This window comes from Neolamprologus multifasciatus, chromosome 17 (genome assembly GCF_963576455.1).
Source record: "Neolamprologus multifasciatus chromosome 17, fNeoMul1.2, whole genome shotgun sequence".
Taxonomy (NCBI): domain Eukaryota; kingdom Metazoa; phylum Chordata; class Actinopteri; order Cichliformes; family Cichlidae; genus Neolamprologus; species Neolamprologus multifasciatus.
Window position 1 is genome coordinate 24,862,108 of NC_140455.1, and position 18,671 is coordinate 24,880,778.

General features: G+C 39.8%; 2 protein-coding genes across 2 annotated transcripts; one reads left to right on the forward strand and one right to left on the reverse strand.

Annotated features, from left to right (window-relative positions):
* Positions 1-68: 68 nt before the first annotated feature.
* Positions 69-9,677, reverse strand: atp6v1e1b (ATPase H+ transporting V1 subunit E1b). The gene is made up of 10 exons (XM_085137376.1): positions 9,555-9,677; positions 9,367-9,428; positions 7,178-7,243; positions 5,584-5,693; positions 5,267-5,333; positions 5,073-5,162; positions 3,342-3,410; positions 3,044-3,138; positions 2,844-2,931; positions 69-887 (listed from the first exon to the last, which is right to left on the reverse strand). The coding sequence occupies exons 2-10, from the start codon at positions 9,397-9,399 to the stop codon at positions 825-827; spliced, it is 681 nt and encodes a 226-aa protein (XP_084993502.1). The 5' UTR covers positions 9,400-9,428; positions 9,555-9,677; the 3' UTR covers positions 69-824.
* On the forward strand, positions 9,676-17,618 carry LOC146499446 (uncharacterized). The gene is made up of 2 exons (XM_085137374.1): positions 9,676-9,767; positions 16,437-17,618. The coding sequence occupies exon 2, from the start codon at positions 16,596-16,598 to the stop codon at positions 17,313-17,315; it is 720 nt and encodes a 239-aa protein (XP_084993500.1). The 5' UTR covers positions 9,676-9,767; positions 16,437-16,595; the 3' UTR covers positions 17,316-17,618.
* Positions 17,619-18,671: the final 1,053 nt, after the last annotated feature.

Here is an 18,671-nt window from a genome sequence, read left to right on the forward strand (position 1 = left end):
AGACTGGAGATCATTCAGCTACGAGAACAATGTGCAAGTCAAAAAGAAGAGAGAGGAAATACTAATGGTTCAGATTTTATACTTTATACATATTCCCACAATAAAACATTTTGAATTTGAGACAATCAAAAAACAACAAAAAGAAAAAGGATGAGAAATCAAAACAAACAACCACCAACATACATATAATTTAATCTGGAAACCTCATATACATACAGGGCACCCTCTGGAATGATATCAGCCACTCCTTTAATTCATGACAGAAGGATAAGGTACAGTTGATGTAACATGAATAAATTAACTCTAAGATCATATCCAACCTTCAGTTTTGTTTCTACGGATTCCATTTTTGTGTGTGTGCGTGAGCCTATATATGTATATATATATATATGCGTGATTGCCTGGAGCAGACACCTATTATCAACACAATGCTCCAGGCAACCAATAATGTGGTGCAGAGGGTAATGAAACTGGGAAAACCGTGACACAGATGCTATGTTTGTCATGAAACTAATCCAGTTAGAGGACAACCTGTTTAACATCCAGCCAGTCACCCGATCCCGTCTTTCCTGACTGATCAGTGTAAACTGAGGCCCATGAATGGGAGCAGCAGAGCGAACCAGTGCTTACAGCTGTACACATCTGTAATGTTGAGTTGCAGCATCTATCATGTCCCTTAATGCACAGAAAAAAATACAGCAATACATCACACAACATCTTTTTTTGCGTCAGAAATTTCACAGACAAAGGAATGACGTCTTTTATATGACAAAATAAAAAATTAAAAGGAGTGTTTCTCTCTCTCTCTCGTACAGCAGAGGTTCTCAGTCCAAAAACTTGCGGTTTGGGTTGGCACCGAAGAGAGCCACTCGGATTTCAGGCATCATCTGCAAACAGAGTGACAGGATAAGCCAACAACCATCATCTCAGAGTAACTTTCTTTATAAAAGCGAAACCCCGAGAGGAGACGTTTACATTTTTATTGAATGACCAAACATCTAAAATGAGAAGACGTTCAATTTACTCCTCGCATATTTGAGAAAGTAAAGCTAGAACTAACTACAGTACTGTGCAAAAATCTTGAGCCCCTCCTAATTTCTTTATATTGACCCAGAAAAATGGAAAAAAAATAGGTGGAAATACAGTAAATAAGGTAAAAACAGAGTTTGTACAATGAACTTGAAAGTCAGTATTTAGTGTGACAACCTTTATTCTTTTTCACAGCCTGAACTCTCTTTAAAGAAGTCTTCAAGAACAGTTCTCCAGGCCTCTTGAAGGACATTTAAAGCTCTTTTCTGGATGTTGGCTGTTAAGATGATCCTACACTGCTTTAATAACGTTGAGGTCTGGACTCTGTGGAGTCTGATCCTTGACTGAAAATGTTCCACTGTGTGCTTTTCTATCCAGGTTTGTTTTTGCTGTGTGTTTAGGATCATTGTCATGCAGAAAAATGAAGCTGTTGCCGGTCAGATGCTTCCAGATGGTACTGGATGGTGGATCAAAATCTGATTCTACTTTTCTGCATTCATAATTGCATCAATTTTAAATAGAACTCCAACACCACTGACAGAACCTTCATTGTGCTTTACAGATGGCTGTAGACACTCACTGTTGTACTTCTCTCCAGACCTCCTCCGGACATGTACGATACAATTTAAACCAAAAATTTAAAACGTGGATTCACCTCCATAAGACCTGTTGCCACTGGATTTTTAGTCCAGCTCTTGAGTAATTTGGCATAACTCAACCTTTTCTCAGTTTTCCTTTCTTAATAATAAGCATCTTGAGACAACTGTTATTTGGGACTATATAGTTTATCTGTTATATGCAGACAACACTGGTTCTTCACTTGGGTTAGGTGTCCTCCTTATGTGTGATTCACAGGTATTTGTTAAGTGGCTTAACACAAAAGAAAAGAAATTGTCAGGTGCAGGACTGGAAATGAGTGAAAAAGCTTCCAATGTCCAAAGCACAGCTTTGACAGATCTTCAGAAAGCCTGGAGAACTGTGGCTCCTTGAAAGCAAAATGTAACGAAAAATGGGTGGCTCGAGACTTTTGCACAATCCTAAAATTTTCTGTCACCTAACAAGCTGATTCAGCAAATCACTAAAATCGAAGTTAGAATATACAGAATATTCTTGAACACCCGCTAATAACTCCCTTAATATTCCATCTGTCATACCTCTGTTCTCTCCCACCTCTGTAAATGTGCAATACTAATGAAAAAGAAACACTACAAAACTCGTTTTCCTGTTTTATTTACAGTTAATAGCATAAAGTCACTAAATAAAAACCGAGTAAAAAGAAGTATGTTACTGGATGAAGTGCAAGACCATTTTCTGTGACTACAGTGTAGTTTTACTGAATTTTTAGAAAAAAAAAATATTGCTCACCTCTTTTAAACACACTGATATTAACTTTAAAATGAAAAACTAGCCTACAGCGAGACGGTAACTATCTTCATACCCTTCATATTGGTAAATATAGTGACATGTCTCAAAGTAGGTAATGTTTATTTATTAAAAGCTTCATAAATTTCTTCAAACATAAGCATTGTGTATCTTTTTAAAGTTTAAAACATAAACAGAAAAAAAATATTGCACTGAAAAATGAAGTTTGGTATTAAAGCAAAGTAATTTTTTTCAAATGCATGTTAAGAATACCGTTTTACTTTTTCTATGTTGCGTACATTTTAAGAATTGAACACCATGCCACCAGTGTGACGATGATTTAAAATGTAAGTTTGTTAAATATAAACAGAATAATGTGCAGTTAGAGTAGACCAGTGTATTTACAATGTGTGAAACAAGAAAGATAAAATGATAAGATATGCATTTCCTACCTGCTGAGCCATGAGGTCCAGTCTGCTCTCCAGAGTGTTGGACACCTTGATCTTCCCGTCTCCATTATAGATCTCAATACCTCCAGACCTGCATGCAGAAAAGTTTGACATTTTGATCTCAAATTAAGAGGTGGCTAAGTTTTCAAGAGAACTTCCCCTTAGTGATCACTGGTTTGTCTTTCAAATGTGATTCTGCTTACACGTCAGGGGAGAGGAAGTTATCCTGGTCAATGCGGACCTCAAGGTTGTTCTTCACGGCTGCTTTATATATGGGAATGTTCTTCTGGATGGATGCCTGAAGGGTACAAGGAGGTTTGGGATGAGATTTCATCTGATACAAACAACTGGATCAGCACAAAATTTCCCTTCAGTAACTGAACACGTATCATTAAACATGATAACTTTGAAACTGGGTTTTCCCCACACTGCCCACAGCAGGGCAGGTGATACTGCACTGCAGGGTAAAAAGGGTAAAGATACACCTTCTGTTTTACTCACCTGCACCAGCGGTATGTCCTGTTTACGACAGCGAATGGTGACTTTGGGCTCCAGCAGCTGGTAAAACCCCTGATGAGAGACGGTTATTATGTTATTTTAGTTTTTAAATATCTGCATAGAATGACAAATATTTGTCAAATATTTTTATATCATGAAAACCTTTCTGTATCATACAATAAAGTTTAGGATCAGCACAATGTAAATCCTCCAGAATTATCAGACAGTTGAATCTATATCAGTCTAAAACTGTTTTAGCAAAGAGTATTATTACATTCACAAAGCTTGACTTATTAAAAAAAAAAAAACTGTTTGATTACACTTATCTAGACCAGAGACTGAATATTCAAGATGGCTGTAACCACCAGGGGGACCATGTTGTACTAACTAAGACTTAAATTCATCAACTGGGTCCAGAACTTCACTAGAAACAGGCTTACTAAGCTCATAATTCAAGTAAATAGGTTAATTTTCCCATAAACGTTTATACAATCAGACTTCTTTTTTAAAAACCAGAAGAGTCGCCCCCTGGTGGTCTTCAGAAAGAAAGTATATTTAAGGCAGGTACCTAGAGGCTACCTGAATGCTTTATAAATAGTCCTGTGTCTTGTGGTACCTCACAATTAAAAGATGGGATTTAACAAGAGCAGGGGCATAATTTCCATGGGGGGGGTTTATGACCCCCCCCAATAATCAGACTCAACCAACATAACCTCCCCTATAAAATTATGAATTATCTTGCATAAATAGGCTGTTGATTTTTTTTTACTAATTTCAGGTATTACGAGCAAAATAGTTGCATGTTTAATCATCTGGGAATTTATCCAGATTTATTTATTTATTTAGACTGAGATCTTGACCCCCCCCCCCCCCCCCCCCCCCCCAATGTTCAGCACAAAGTTATGCCGATGACCAAGAGGGGGAGGTCCAGAAACTTTGGCCTGTTTTTACAGAACAAATTAAACTGGAGACAGTGTTCTTAGGGGATTATCCAGAGGAACACAACCTAATTGCATCCACATCCATTGTATTAGTGAAATACCACCGCATGTTTACTAAACGGAATATAATTAGCTTATCTAATTGGAAAGACAAGATTGATATGATCATAAAGTCTGGCTGGTCTTCTCTACAAGATCACCTCCTCAGGTATCAACTCAGCTTTCTGCACTGCTGGAATCAGAAGGAGGAGATGCTAAATCATTGTCTTTTATTTATCTATTTATTTTATGATAAACTAGCTGAAGTGACTCATTACATAAATTTGAAGTCACAAGGACAATAATTAAAAGGATCCACATGCATTGCAGTGGCAGGCAATCTGTCCAAAAATAACTGATGCAACTACGAGATAAACAGTAACTAAGTAGCTGTGTTAGGCCCGTTTTTATTTAATAACTGCTGATATTATTGAATTTAAGCAAACAAAAACAACAACAACAAAAGCTGAAAACTCTGTGAAAACAACTTAATATGTCATTAAAAGTTTTATTTTTCACGACAGAGGGAAAACACATTTGGACTTTGCTGAGAGTGTGTCTATCCTTGTGTTTACAGTGCAGTGACGTTATTATGGCAGGGTCACAGCCCCCCTCTCACATTCTGGGGACACAAATGAGGATCCTGCTGCTCTTAAATAGCTGAAATCTTTTAGTACAGATGGAACTTGTTTTACAGAGTAAATTTCATTGGTCAGTGGGATGTTAGCGGACAGGCCTCGGAGTATAAACCAACCTGTAAGATCAGTCCGTCCATTAGAGTTGAATACCTGGCCGGGTCTTTTGCAATGTTAGCGAGCCGCTGGCGAGCTTCATTCAGCATTTCCTGAGGGTACAAAAACACACCTGATCTCTTCTGTTTGTACTCTCAGCTGTGATATTTAACCAACCCATCTCTCGTATGTATATAAACTGATGACAGAGACTTACCGAGATCATATCATCACGGGCCTTCAGCACCTTCAGTCGAGCCTGGTTCATCAGGTTAGACATCTGACTGTTAAGCAGACAAATAACACACACATTGGTCCCTGCTTAAAGTGAGACTGTGTTTGCTCTTTTCTTAACCCTGCACACTGTTCGAGGCAGGTCACAGAGGAGGTACTGTTGGGTGAAGTGGCTAAATAAAATTACAGAAACTCTGTCACATGACAGCCGTTTCTTTGTTCTTAAAAAGGCCAGATTAAAAGGAGGAAGGAAAGAAGGGATGGGCACGATGTGTCCTGTGATGTCTCGCCACGACTCACATTTTCTTCTGTTGCTCAATCTGCTTCTCTTTCTTCTCATAGTACTCCATTATCTTCAGCCTCTGGGTCTGGACCAGGCGGCCCTTCTCAATGTTGAACTCTTCTTCTGCCTGCAGGAAGAGACACGGATAGCTCAGAGGAATTCATGGCAAACAAATCTTTTTCACATAAAGAATGACATTTAAAAAGAATATTTTACTCTAATAATGTAAGAGAAACATGAAAATATTTTGGGAACCTCACTAAACAACACACAACTCTTCTCATAATCAGCTTTCCTTGCTGTAAAATAGTGCCTGAGGCTGCTGGAACTTGTGGACCATCATATGTGACACAATGAGAGCAATCCATACGATCTTGTAATGCGAGCATGCAGCATCAGCACCACCTAATGGTGATTGACTGGTGTTGGAGTCTACAAGGGCTGCACTGATCACCCCTGAGGTGACCTCCAGCTTGCCCTGAAGTGGTTTACAGCAGGAACCTCCTAGCCTGGGGCCATAGCTCTCATCCGGAAAAAGGTGGAGAACCCACTCTGGGTCGGTGGAGGAGTTGGAAGAATGTCACAGTAAAGATGACTGTTGTGACAATGCTACCGATTTCCCCCTCTGTTCACGTTTCTACCCTCAGCTACATGATGCAGGTGACTTGTATGGTCACGAGCTCTGGTAGCGACTGAAAATAGAAGTTCGTAGTTACAAACTGTGGAATGAGCTTCCTCCAATGGGTCTCTCAGTTTTCCCTTACAGATAGGTTGAGAGGGGAGCGGGGGAACAACACCAACACCACAAGTAATGGGGGCTGGAAGAAAGTGTGGCTGAGGAGAGCATCTACGGGCCTGGAAAGCAGCAGAACATGGATGGATATTCTTCTACTTTGGACTTCTCCCATCATCCGCCCCCTTCTCCACCATCCTCTGTCACATCAACCCTCTACATGTCCTCCTTCACTACACCCATGAACCTCCCACGAGGTATTCCTCTTTTTCTCCTCTCAGGTCCATAATCAGCATCCTTTGTCCAATATACCCAGTATCCCTCCTGTACACATTCAAACCATCTCAGCCTTGCCTCTCTAACTTTGTCTCCAAAACACTCAACCTGAGCCGTCCTTCTGATGTACTCCGTTCTAATCTTGTGCCTTGTTGTCACTCTGGCATGTTCATCTCTGCCACCGTCTCCAAATCACACATCACAGCAGCTCTCACTACCACATTTCACTCTCTCTGCTATCTTTATGTCACAAATCACACTCGCCTCCAGACGCTCTACGTGCACCGTCCGCTGATGGATGTTGCATTTTTAAAAATAATTGATTGCATATATTAGCTGGTTTGTTGCTTTTTTGTTCTCCTCTTAAGACAAAACAATTAAATAAATCTGTGTAATGACACACAGTCTGAGGGGGGCCAGGAGGCCTGATGCTTCTAAACATTGTCTTCATGTAATTAATGAACTTAAAGTTACAGACCTTTAACGTCTGTCCACATGGTCCAATTCCCTGTCTTTCCTCAGCTTTGACTCACTAATAAAGACATAAAATCTATCCAGCCTGATATCTGTGCACAGCACTGTGTGGTGATGTGTTTTCATACCTTTGCATCAATTTCCTCCGCCTTCTCGTTTGCCTCCTGCTCGATGAAGGCCATCATGTGCTTAATCTGTGGATGGGAACAAAATATAACTAAAAACAAGCCTGTGCTGTTTTAAAAAAACTTTAAAAAACTTCTTTGATTTTTATTTTCACTTCGCTCCAAATCCGATTTTTGGAAAATCTAATACACGTTAATCTTTAAACAACATTAGATCTGATCTTTGTTGATCTGAAGATATTTTCAGAGCATTCAAAGACCCTCATGACAAATATACTTAGCTTATTTCACATTAAAAAAAGATTTGCACCTAAGTCACCCAACTTGTGACTTTCCTCTCTAATGCAATACACTGGAAATGAAACTCATCATTAAACTTTTGGTAAAACGATAGCAAAGCATTAGTCTGGTAAACATCAAGATATCCCATAAAAATTAGTACATTTTACTGTGTGAGGTTTGTCATCTCTGGTTTGAGATAGAGAAAAAGACACATTCAAAAAAAAAAAAAAGTCTAACAAATACTTCAGGATATCAGTGAGTTTTATTTTTCAGTGTACATGAAGCAAAACGTCAGCGATTTCTTATATCTTTCCTTCTTTGAATCCTATTAGGGATACCTCTTGTTTCTCTTTCCTGACATGAGCGGTTTCTGTCTTATTTCAGGCCTGCTTACTAACAAAATGACTGGGTGTACATCAGCAGTTCTAATGGTTTTCAAATCACATCCTTACAGATATGTACTGAGGTATCAAAAATTCATCATTAAGGGTAGAGAGGACGTCTTAAAATCTTTACTGGGGTGGTAAAGATGAGATTAAGGCAGGGCTGTTTCCATCACTTCAGTGAGAAATGTTTGTGAATTTTGTTGCACATCGTCATTTTACCAACTGTGCAAAGAAACCGGTGATGAGCGAGGGATGGATCTCACTGAGGAAATTAAAACTATAATTTTAAACCACGGGCTCACTGTTCAGCAACTCTATTAATTCAGATAATGAACTTCATGTATTATTCGATGTAAACTAGGAATTGAGCCCACGAGGTCATCAGGAAAGTGTCCACTGAGGTCACATAGGAGCTGTTTTCCCACAGACTTCTATACAACCATCAATCTTTTTTGGGGTTTTTTGGCAGCCAGGAGAGTCGCCCTCTGATGGCCCACTACTAGAAATTCCACAATGGCATCACACAAATTCTGTGTTTCATACAATCTAGTGCTTTAATTTTTATACTTATGGTTTTACACATTTCTAAGATATAGCGAGGGACACTCATGAGCATTTCATATTGGACAGTGTCAGTATTTACAGTGTTGACCCTCCTCTGATCGACAATGAGCAATTCTTGCCTTATCAGAGCTCAAAGTTCTGCTCGTCCTCCTGCCTTTTAGGAATCAATCCTCGATGGGATTAAGAACTGGGGAGTTTCCCTGCCACAAGATCCAAAATGTTACTATGATGACCGCTGAGCCACATAATTAGCACTTTTGCTTCATGACTTGGTGATGCACGGGAAAACGTTGGCCTTTGAGAATGTGTTATCATATTTTCTGACACCAAATAAAAGTATCACATAGAAAAACTTATTAACCATAACCCTTTATTAACCCTTTATTGCCACTTTAATTGCTGTTTCAAAACTATTTAAACAACAGCAAAATTAGCTAACATTAAGATTTGTTGAAAATTAAATATATTATTAATGTGTGTCAAACAGCCAACTGATATAGAAATCCCTCGTCATGACAGTGTACAGTGGGAACATTTTATTAGACTTATTTTCCATATTTGAGGAGATTTCCAGTGAGAACACGGTGGCTCACTCCAAGTTCCTCCTTCTTGGCATGTGTTCATCATGTGATCATGCAGAGATGCATGACCCTCAGTATCACATCCTTAAGTCCTAGCTGCAGAAATAGCTGCTTATTTGGGTCCAAGTGTCAATCTTATGTAAAAAAACAAAAAAAAGCACCCCAAATATTGTCCTCTAGGTGCCGTTTGTGTTTAATTCAGTGCTAACCCTACTGCAGCTCTCTCAATGTCATTCTCCTTTGACACACCGACTTCCTGTAAATCCTACAGCGGCTGAAAGCATTTCTCAGGTTTGTAACAGGCTAACGAGTCGCTTCTTTAACGAGCGAAAACAAGCGTTAAAATGGTGTCTTTATATAGGTGAAAATGGTTCATTACCTGCTTCTGTACGTCGGCATCGCTCAGCGCCATGGCTGCAGTTGTCAAAGATCCGCCTGGGCCTGCCGGAGAAAGTAAGAATTTAAAAAATCACGAATAATAAAACCGCTAAATGAAAACAGAGACCGCGATTACTCAGAAAATGAAATTAACCCCAACATTTAAGCTTTAAAGCGGCATTTATGTACCCGAGAACAACAGTGGAGACGGTTTGAATTAATCGCCGCAGTCGTGACTCGCAAAGATGTCTACGGAGGATCAGCTGATTTTCAGAGTCACGTGATGTTTACTTCCGGCGGAAGAGGTGGTCAAGTGCGAGGAAGGAGCGAGACGAGTGAATAATGAAAAAAGTGGCTGTTTACTCAGTTTTCAACGTGTCACGGACACAGTGAAGTATAAACGTAACTATAACTTATCAGTTTTTAAGTTAGAAAGTATAAATATATTTTTGTACATTATCTCTTAATCTTTATTGCTACAGTTTAAAAAAAGGTTTAAGGTTGAGTTGATGTAACAATTAAAATGTTATATTTGTTATATTTTATTCATATAATAATGTTTATGTATTTCATAATAATATTTTTTGTAGTTGTTTTACTACATTTACTGTGTTAATAGTAGTTTCCCTTAGGATTTTCTCAGGATAAAGTTCTTATCTGTAGTCTGGTTGTTTTTGTTTTTTATTTTATTAGCCTGCTACTACAGCTGTTTTAAATTATATGAAAAGGTTATTTAGAGTTGTTTATTTCTACAATATTACTATAACTGTATTTGTCTATGCTGAAATGAGAAAAGTAAATACCTTTATGAATATAAAGGTATTTACTTTTTCTGAGGCATGTAAGAAAACACAAATTATATAATCATATAATCTTTGAGCTTTATTTGTATCTATATCACAATATGGCATCTTCAATATTCCAAAATAGGAGTTATGTTTTCTAATATACACTACCAGTCAAAACTTTGGACAAACCTCATTTCTTTATTTTTACTACTTTCTACACTGTAGACACATACCAAAGACATCAAATAGCTAAAGCAAGATATATGGAACAATGTAGCAAAGAAAAAAAAAAAAATTATATATATATATATATATATATATATATATATATATATATATATATATATATATATATATATATATATATATATATATATATATATATATATATGTGTGTGTAACTCTAAATATGTTTTATATTTGAGAATCCTCTAAGCAGCCACCATTTGATTTGTTGCTAGTGCTGCAAACCCTTGGCCTTTTCTCAATGAATGAATTCATGATGTAGTCACAGTTTTTACTTCACAGGTGTGCTTTGTCAGGGTTGATTTGTGGAATTTCCTGACCTTTTTAATGGGGTTGGGACAGAAGTCAGGTTGGTACACAGCTGGCAGCATTATTTGAAAACTGTTAGTTGATTGATTCTTGCTATAATATAAACTAAGTTTAAAAAAAAAAAAAAAAAAAAAAAAAAAAAAAGAGAAATGACAGTCCATTGTTATTTTAAGAACTGAAGGTCAGTCAGTTTGGAAAATTGCTAAAACTCTGAATCTGTCCCCAAGTGCAGTCCCAAAGACCATCAAGTGTTCCAACGAAACTGCCTAATATGACAACAACTTTCTTCCTGCATCTAAAATCCCACCCAGTCCCACGATGCAACTGACCCACAACCCAGGATGAATGTTCCTTATGTGTTCATGAGCAGGACAGAAATTACTCTTCCAAAGCGGGGACCACGCCAGCCTCGTCCCAGGCAGACAAGGAGAAGCCTCCTATCCCCGTCTCGTCCCTCCACTTAGCTTGTCACATACCAGCCCAGCTCACACACTGTACTGGAGTCTGTCGCTCGATGCCACCGCGGCTCCCCTCGTGGATTCGCCCTTTAAGTAAACAAATACTGGCCAGAACCATTGTCCCGGAAGCTGACCTGGCTAATGGCCATGGCGACCCTCTCCCAACACGGCTGCGCCTGGTGAACAGCAGTGGAGACACTATTCACAAATGCAGGCAGAAGTGTACCTCTGCCCTGCTGTCAATGTTCCTGCTGCTGGGACCGGTCCATCTCCAAATGAGCCATCGCACGCTACGATCAGGCAGCTGGTCCCTCTTTTCCACACTGGCCTTCACGCATTCCTCTTCATATGTGGGGCCTCTCTCCATTAGTAGTCAGCCAGCTCAATTTTAATAGGTCCTTTAAACAGCTGATAGGCCACCTCGGGACACACCCATGCCTCAGCAGGTGATCGCTATCAGCCAATTTGCCTAGCCAGTCCACAGTGGATTAAAACAATGTCATATAAAAACATGGAATACAAACAGAATAAATCATGCAAATAAAAACTACACTCATAAATAAACACTAAAATCAGAATAAAACCAATTATAAAAGACGAATACAAATTCCCACTCTGTGACATAAGGGCTATTTGACCAAGAAGGAGAGTGATGGAGTGCTGCACCAGATGACCTGGCCTCCTCAGTCAACTGACTTAAACCCAATCGAGATGGTTTGGGGTGAGATGGACCGCAGAGGGAAGGCAAAAGTGCCACCAAGTGCTCAGCATCTCTGGGAACTCCTTCAAGACTGTTGGAAAACCATCTCAGGTTTTAATTGTGGTCTTCTTTGTTGGTATTCTCCTGTGCCATACTAACCCGCTTTGTTTCCTCTTTCACTGCATTCTCTGTTCTTCTTGCCTGGCAGTTCCAACTTTAACATCCTATTTCCAAACCAACTCAAACATACCTCTGTAGAATAAAATGAAGACTTTATTGTGGTATTTTGCTTTCTTTGTATAGAGTCTTGTGACAAGTTTTATAATAAATGTTTAACAGCAGAGAGAAAGCAGAAGAAATGAGAGGATGAAACAAGATAATTATAAATACAGAGCTTGAGTGCCGTTTTAAAATATAAAACTATAGTTTTCAGATTTAGATAACTGTATTTATCCCACGGGGTAATTGAGAGTGCAGAGTGGCATATACAGTTAAAAAGAATAAGTGAAAGGCAGATAAATAAATAAAACATGTTGGTGAAGTTGCTCCTTCTTTTATGAAGTGTCTTGCCAGCAGGGGGAACTAGAAGTTGGAAAGTTCTGGTTTAAAAATGGCTCTTCTCCCCATCTGACGTGCATTTTCCATTCTGTGCTCCTGCTGTGCACACTGTGAGCTGACTGATAATCTGCTGTTTGGACAGTGAACATAAAAAGTCCACAGACTGTTGACCTAAGCAAATGCTACTCACACTAACATCTGCCAACCTTTAGAGACCGCAAACACGAAGATTTACACCTTGATTAATTCAGAGTCAGCTGACTTACAACATTTATCCTGCTTCACAGTGAAGTCACTGCTGACTCCTCTTCAGCCAGCTCTTATGTGATGGATTTGGGAAGTAGGGTGGCTCAGAGAGAGAGAGAGAAAAAAGAGAGAGAGAGCTAGACAAGGAGGGAGGGGGAGAGAGAGACTTTTGCACAGCTTGCCTACCTTGTTACTCCTGTGCCAGCTCCAGCATGCATGTCTGCCTATCTGTTGATTTGTGAATTTGTGTCTGAATGCACATCACACTTTGATCTCTCATCTAGCAGCTCATCGAGAGGACACAGGTATGCTTGGATCTTTCTCTCTCTCTCTCTTGTTTTTTTAAACTTGCAGAAAATAAATCTTGGACTCCTCTACAGGATCAAACGTGAAGGAGTACTGTGCTCTGAATTAAGACTGTGATTTGATTTTGGGGGCCGAGTGCGTCTTTTACTGCTTTGAGCGTTAGAAGGATGATTGCAGGAAGGACAAATACAAGACAGAGAAATGGACAGGAGGTGTGTCTTATCAGCTCACTCTTCAACTTTGACATTGAAAGCTGACCTTTTGTGAATATGCAATATCACTCTGCCCCCATTGTGCATTAGCACAGAAAGAGTGCTCTAAATATCCCTGAGCATTTGCTTTATCACAAGTCTGTTAGAGCTAGGATAGGATCAATGGGAATCCAATTACTCAAGTAGGACAGTAAAGGTGGAGCACACAGCAGCAAGTAAGGACACAAATGAGCTTTGCTGTCTGTTTGTGTGCATGCAGGGCTTAACATTTTTGTGTGGTGAACTTTAAGGCTGCACAGGCCCGCAGAGCCACAGTGTCTGTGTGAGGAAATATGGCAACTAGGACGTCTGGATGGCGTTTGCTCTCTAAGGAAGGGGTGGAGTTGAGGGTTTGAAAGCTCACTCTTGGAACTTTTTATTATTCTTTTTTGTTCTTTAGTTCTGACTCTAACTTTTGCAGTGTTTTGTTGGTTTAGGCAGCCTCAGCAAGGTTAATAAAAAAGAATGGTGAGCTTTGCCACGGGCACCAGCTTGAATGATTTTGCCCACGTTTATCAAGTTGGACCAAACGAAGGAGCAAAGGCCATTCCGACGAGCCCTTCACAACCTTCCTTCTGACCCCATCTAACGAAGAAGAGGTGTTGTTTCCAGAGGAGAGCCAAGTCAAATAGATATTTGCTGGGGGGGGGGGGGGGGGGGGGGGGGTGTTTTGGGGTTTTTTTACAAAACAAGCTGCTGGTCTTGTTATTACAAAGATAACAAGACCTTCCACAAGGGGAAATTATGAAATTTCCCCTTGTGGGACTAATAAAGGTATATCAATATCAATATCAATACACTTTAACAATAAACTGGTTGGCTTCTAATGTTTTTAAAGCTCACTGTAGCTTTTGTTATGATAAAAACTAATGTGTGTAATACATGAATTTACAATTTTATTCATTTTATGGTGTTTATTACTACAAAGCAGACTGCCCACGAGAACAAAAAAGACAATCCAGCCCAACATAAAGGATTTTAGTCCCCAAAACCTAATAAATGCTTCAAGAAATACATCAGCAGTGAGGGTACTCCTCTAAAATGAAAAAGTTTGTCCATTGCCTAAAAGGCTCCTATTGTTTATACCCAGTCAGAGGTTTTATTGCACAAAAAAGTTACAAGCTGTTGCATAACAGACAGGAAAGGCCTTTCCTCTGTGAGGCAACACAAAAGAAACAGTGTCTTGTTTTGGAACTGCAGGTATGTGCGTTTAAAGCAGCAACAGTGAAGCAATCTTTAAATAAAACACATGTTCTTTACCAGATAGGAGGATTATTACTACAATAATACTATTTGCATTTGCAAGTAGTGTTAACCTTATTAATAATGATCATATTTGTATTTATGTTTATTTTTCATAATGTTGTTCTTTTCAGTACCTTGTTTTTTAGCAGTTGAGGGTTTTTTTGTTGTTGTTTTTACTCTCTGTGACTCCACACTGTTTGTGTTTCTGCTCTTGGTTCTATTGTTATTGACTGTAAGAATTTCCCTCAGGATTAATACTTATCTTATCTTATCTTATAATTTTATTTCTTGTACTGTGGGAGATACGTTTTACCAGCTAATGGCTGAGAAACACAATGAGACAACAACACTCAGCTGAACCACTAGACAATTTCCTTATTGAAGTCATATTATGGTATAATAAACATAACATTTGATAGGCCTCCTTTGTGAAGATATCAACTGAAGGAAATTCCTCAGCTTTTCTACTAAAACTGAATCAAATTTTAACTTCTGCATCGCTAAATACCTCTATTTGTTTTTCTCTACAGCGATCCGCAACATGTAATATTGTGTTAAGTACTAATGTAACAAATTCAAGGTGTAGAGAGACTGTTAGAGGCTCATTAAGAGGTATGTTCCGAAATCAGCGAGACACGCAGACAGGCCACATGTTGTAAATGTGATACAACATCAGACAGAAGTGCTGAAAATATCTATTCTGGGACTGGCATGAGGGTGACAAATCTGTGCAGGCGAAGCTGAGCTGGGAACAGGGGGTCACCTTCAGTCTATGTGGCACATTTGGGCTGAATGCATGCGTACACAACAGTGCTAACCATTATCAAAAATGACTATTTTCTCCAAAATTCTGATTTCATATGATTATATATTAACATTTCCTTTAAATTTAGAGGTAGACTGCGACATAATCATTTCCATTTCGTGTCACTACTCTCGCCCTATTCTCATGCCATGTGAAATCACTAAAAGAGCTGCCACTCTCGGGTGACAGATGGAGATGTATACAGTGTCTAAACATAGTAAGATATGCAGGTCGAGGCTATAGATAGCCACAGACTGCTGCAATAACGACAAGCTAGTGAGCAACTTTTTCCAATCACAACCCTCACTCATGTCAATGAGAGCACAGACATGTAAAATCTGTAACAGTAGCAGCCATGAGGGGATTCTGTGGCTGTGCTGCAGACTATCAGTAACTACATGTCTTTGTGAAGACATGAGGCTGTGTTTTCCAAAAAGTGGGACCCACTTGGAGCAGTCTGTGCTTCTCTGGCCTATAGCAGCATGCACTGTAGTCTCTCTGTAGGTGTCCTTTATCGTACCACCACCACACAGACTTTTAAGGGTGCACACAGTAGAAGAATTGTGATTCTAAATTCTAAATAAAGGCATCCAGAACAGTGAGCACAAATTTTGTGATTTAAGCTGAGACACGAGGTGCTAATCTGAAAATAACTGAGGTAATATGTAATCAGCACAGTCCACTTGGTAACATTTTGCATCACAGGCCTGAATGTGGAGGTATTTTTGTCCTTTGAAGTAAAGAAAATAAAGTTATGTCTAACATTAGCACCTTCATGACTTGTTTACAACTCAAAAAGAAAAAACTACTGTCTTGATCTCGAGTATGACTTTTGGCATATTCAGAACAAGTAAAGGTGATCAAGGTGAGATCATTTGAACCTTGTAACATGGTATCTAAGCCTGCTGGAAGCACCCATCAGAAGATGGGTATGCTGCGGGTGTAATGGGTTGAACATGGTCACCATCAATACTCAGGCTGTTATGTTTAAATGATTCTCAGTTGGTACTTTGGGGCCCAAAGTTATACCTTAAATAATATAAAAGATATAAGATATCCCTCTTTCCATGTTTATACAAAATTTTGACCCTGGTGTGATATTTTGGTGAGTCTACCTGAAACTTTGTCCCACCTGCGATCTTCTCTGTCCCTTCTGCAGCCAGCCTTCATTCTGGAGGGAAAGGCCCCACTCGAGCCCACCAGGGGGGATGGAGGAGGCAGAGAGACCCTCAGCCCTGCTTCTGCTGCACTGCTGACTCAGGCAGAAACTCCTGCATGCTGGCAGAGTGAGAGCCTGCTGGCAGAGTCCTGGTCCACAATGGGCGATGTAGACCCCGAGGACACCAAGAGCCTCGACAGCAGTGACGGGGCACTTCTGACAGGGGAGGAGAACCACTCCTCCAACTCTGACATGGTCCATCTGGAGCGGGACGAGGCTGAGATGCTTGAGGAGGCAGAGAAGAAAGGGAAGCGAGCAGAGGAAGAGGAGGAAGAAGATGAGGAGATGCAAACAAGTATGTTAAGTGTGTTGGGTGGGGAGAGGGAGCTGGTGGCACTCAGGGAAGAGGAGCAGGACCTCCAGGCCCCAGAAACTCAGGAGCTCCTGGTGTCAGCAGAGGAGCCTTATATGGAGCGTGAGCCAGGAGAGTTCAGGCACGTGGTTCCCCCGATGGCCCTGCCTCCTCTGCCTATTGTTAAGCTCGACCCCCCCTCCACAACATCCACCCCAGTCCCTTCAACCACAACATCTGAAGTAGAGGAGCTGTATTCCATTCAGGGCCTCCACCCTCCTTCTATTCTAGCACCGATTGCACCGGAGCCCCCAGCAGCAAGTGTCGAGCAACAACAGTTTTCACAGATCCCCCTCACAGACGTGGATAAACATTCAGTTAAGGAGCCTGCAGAGAAGCTGCAGCCACGGCCAACTGCTCCCAAGACCAAACCTCTGAGCTCCACCGAGCTGCTTTATGGAGGCGCTGCATTAGTAGCAGTTGTGGGAGTGGTGGCATATAGTGCAGTGGTGTACTGCAGAAAGTAGAAAACCTCTCTCTGAATCCCCCAAACCACCTTTCAGCACATTTTTTCTCTTGTTTTTAAATCTATTCCAAACTAAATATTCCACCACATCACTATCCAAATAATGGATTTTACTTTCTAACGCTGTTTGCTAATTAGACACACTGATCTGATGTTTTTTAATTCGTTTTGTGCTACCTCAGCTCACAGCAGAGCTTATGGCCTTTGTTTTTCTGTTTGATCTCTGAGGAAATGTATCCAATAAAATGTAACCTGAAATACACAAATCACTTTAAGTGCAATTTTAAACTTCCCCATACTTGAAGGGTTTCTTTGTGCGTGTGTGTCATTACTTCACCATATTAGACAAAATGCCACTTCCTCTGTAAATAGTACTGTCAGTGTTTTAGCAACACTGAAAAGCACATTATCATAAACAGTACACACTAAATGGAAAGTTTCAGAGTACAGGGCAGCAGTGATTGGACTGAACGCCCAAAAACTGCATCAGCATCTCACAAACTTTTTTGCCATAAACGTTTTTCTGCACAACATCTATAAAACCTGCAGTCAAAGCCCTCTTACTTATGTTTCTGCATGTGCCTGCACGCCATGTATCGCTCTGTCCAGGCATATGTCTATATTGAAGGCAGGTTATGATCACACCCACACCACCAGTACTCCCCACCAGAACAGTCCATGTAGAGTACTGTTAATATTTCAATCCCCAACACCACTGAATGAGAGCATGGATGCGACCATTAGGAAAAGAGATTCGTTGTATCTAAATATCACTATTTCCAGCTGTTACTCTGATAATTTTGTGTGAAAATATTGCATTTTGTACTCCATATTTACGTTATATGATGCTTACAAATAACTGAAACATGTGCAGGCACACATAGAAATACAGGATATACAGTAGTTCTAACAGTTTGTACAATGCTAACCAGCTTCAAAGTCTATATTTGGCATGACCACCTTTATTCTTCAGTATATTTTGAATGCTATTTTTTGTAATTTCTTGTTGTCCTCAGGAATAGTTCCCCAGGCTTCTTGAATTGTGACAATTTAGTCATAAAGTTCATTTACTGTAGATTTAGAGTTAGTTCTTTGCAAAGTTGTCTGTTATGTGTAGACATGCCGCTGGTTCATCCCTTTAGTTAGATTTATATGTTAGTGTTAAGTCGCTTAACAAACAAAAAACAATGTCTGAAAATAGTCACGTACAAGGACTGGACAGAAAATGAATGAATGAGAAAACAACCAGTGTCCAAAGATTTTCAGAAAACCTGAAGAACTTAAGGCCACTTAAAAAATATAGGTTAGATGGAAATGAATTATAAAGAAAAGCGGGGCTCCTCAAGACTTTTGCAGT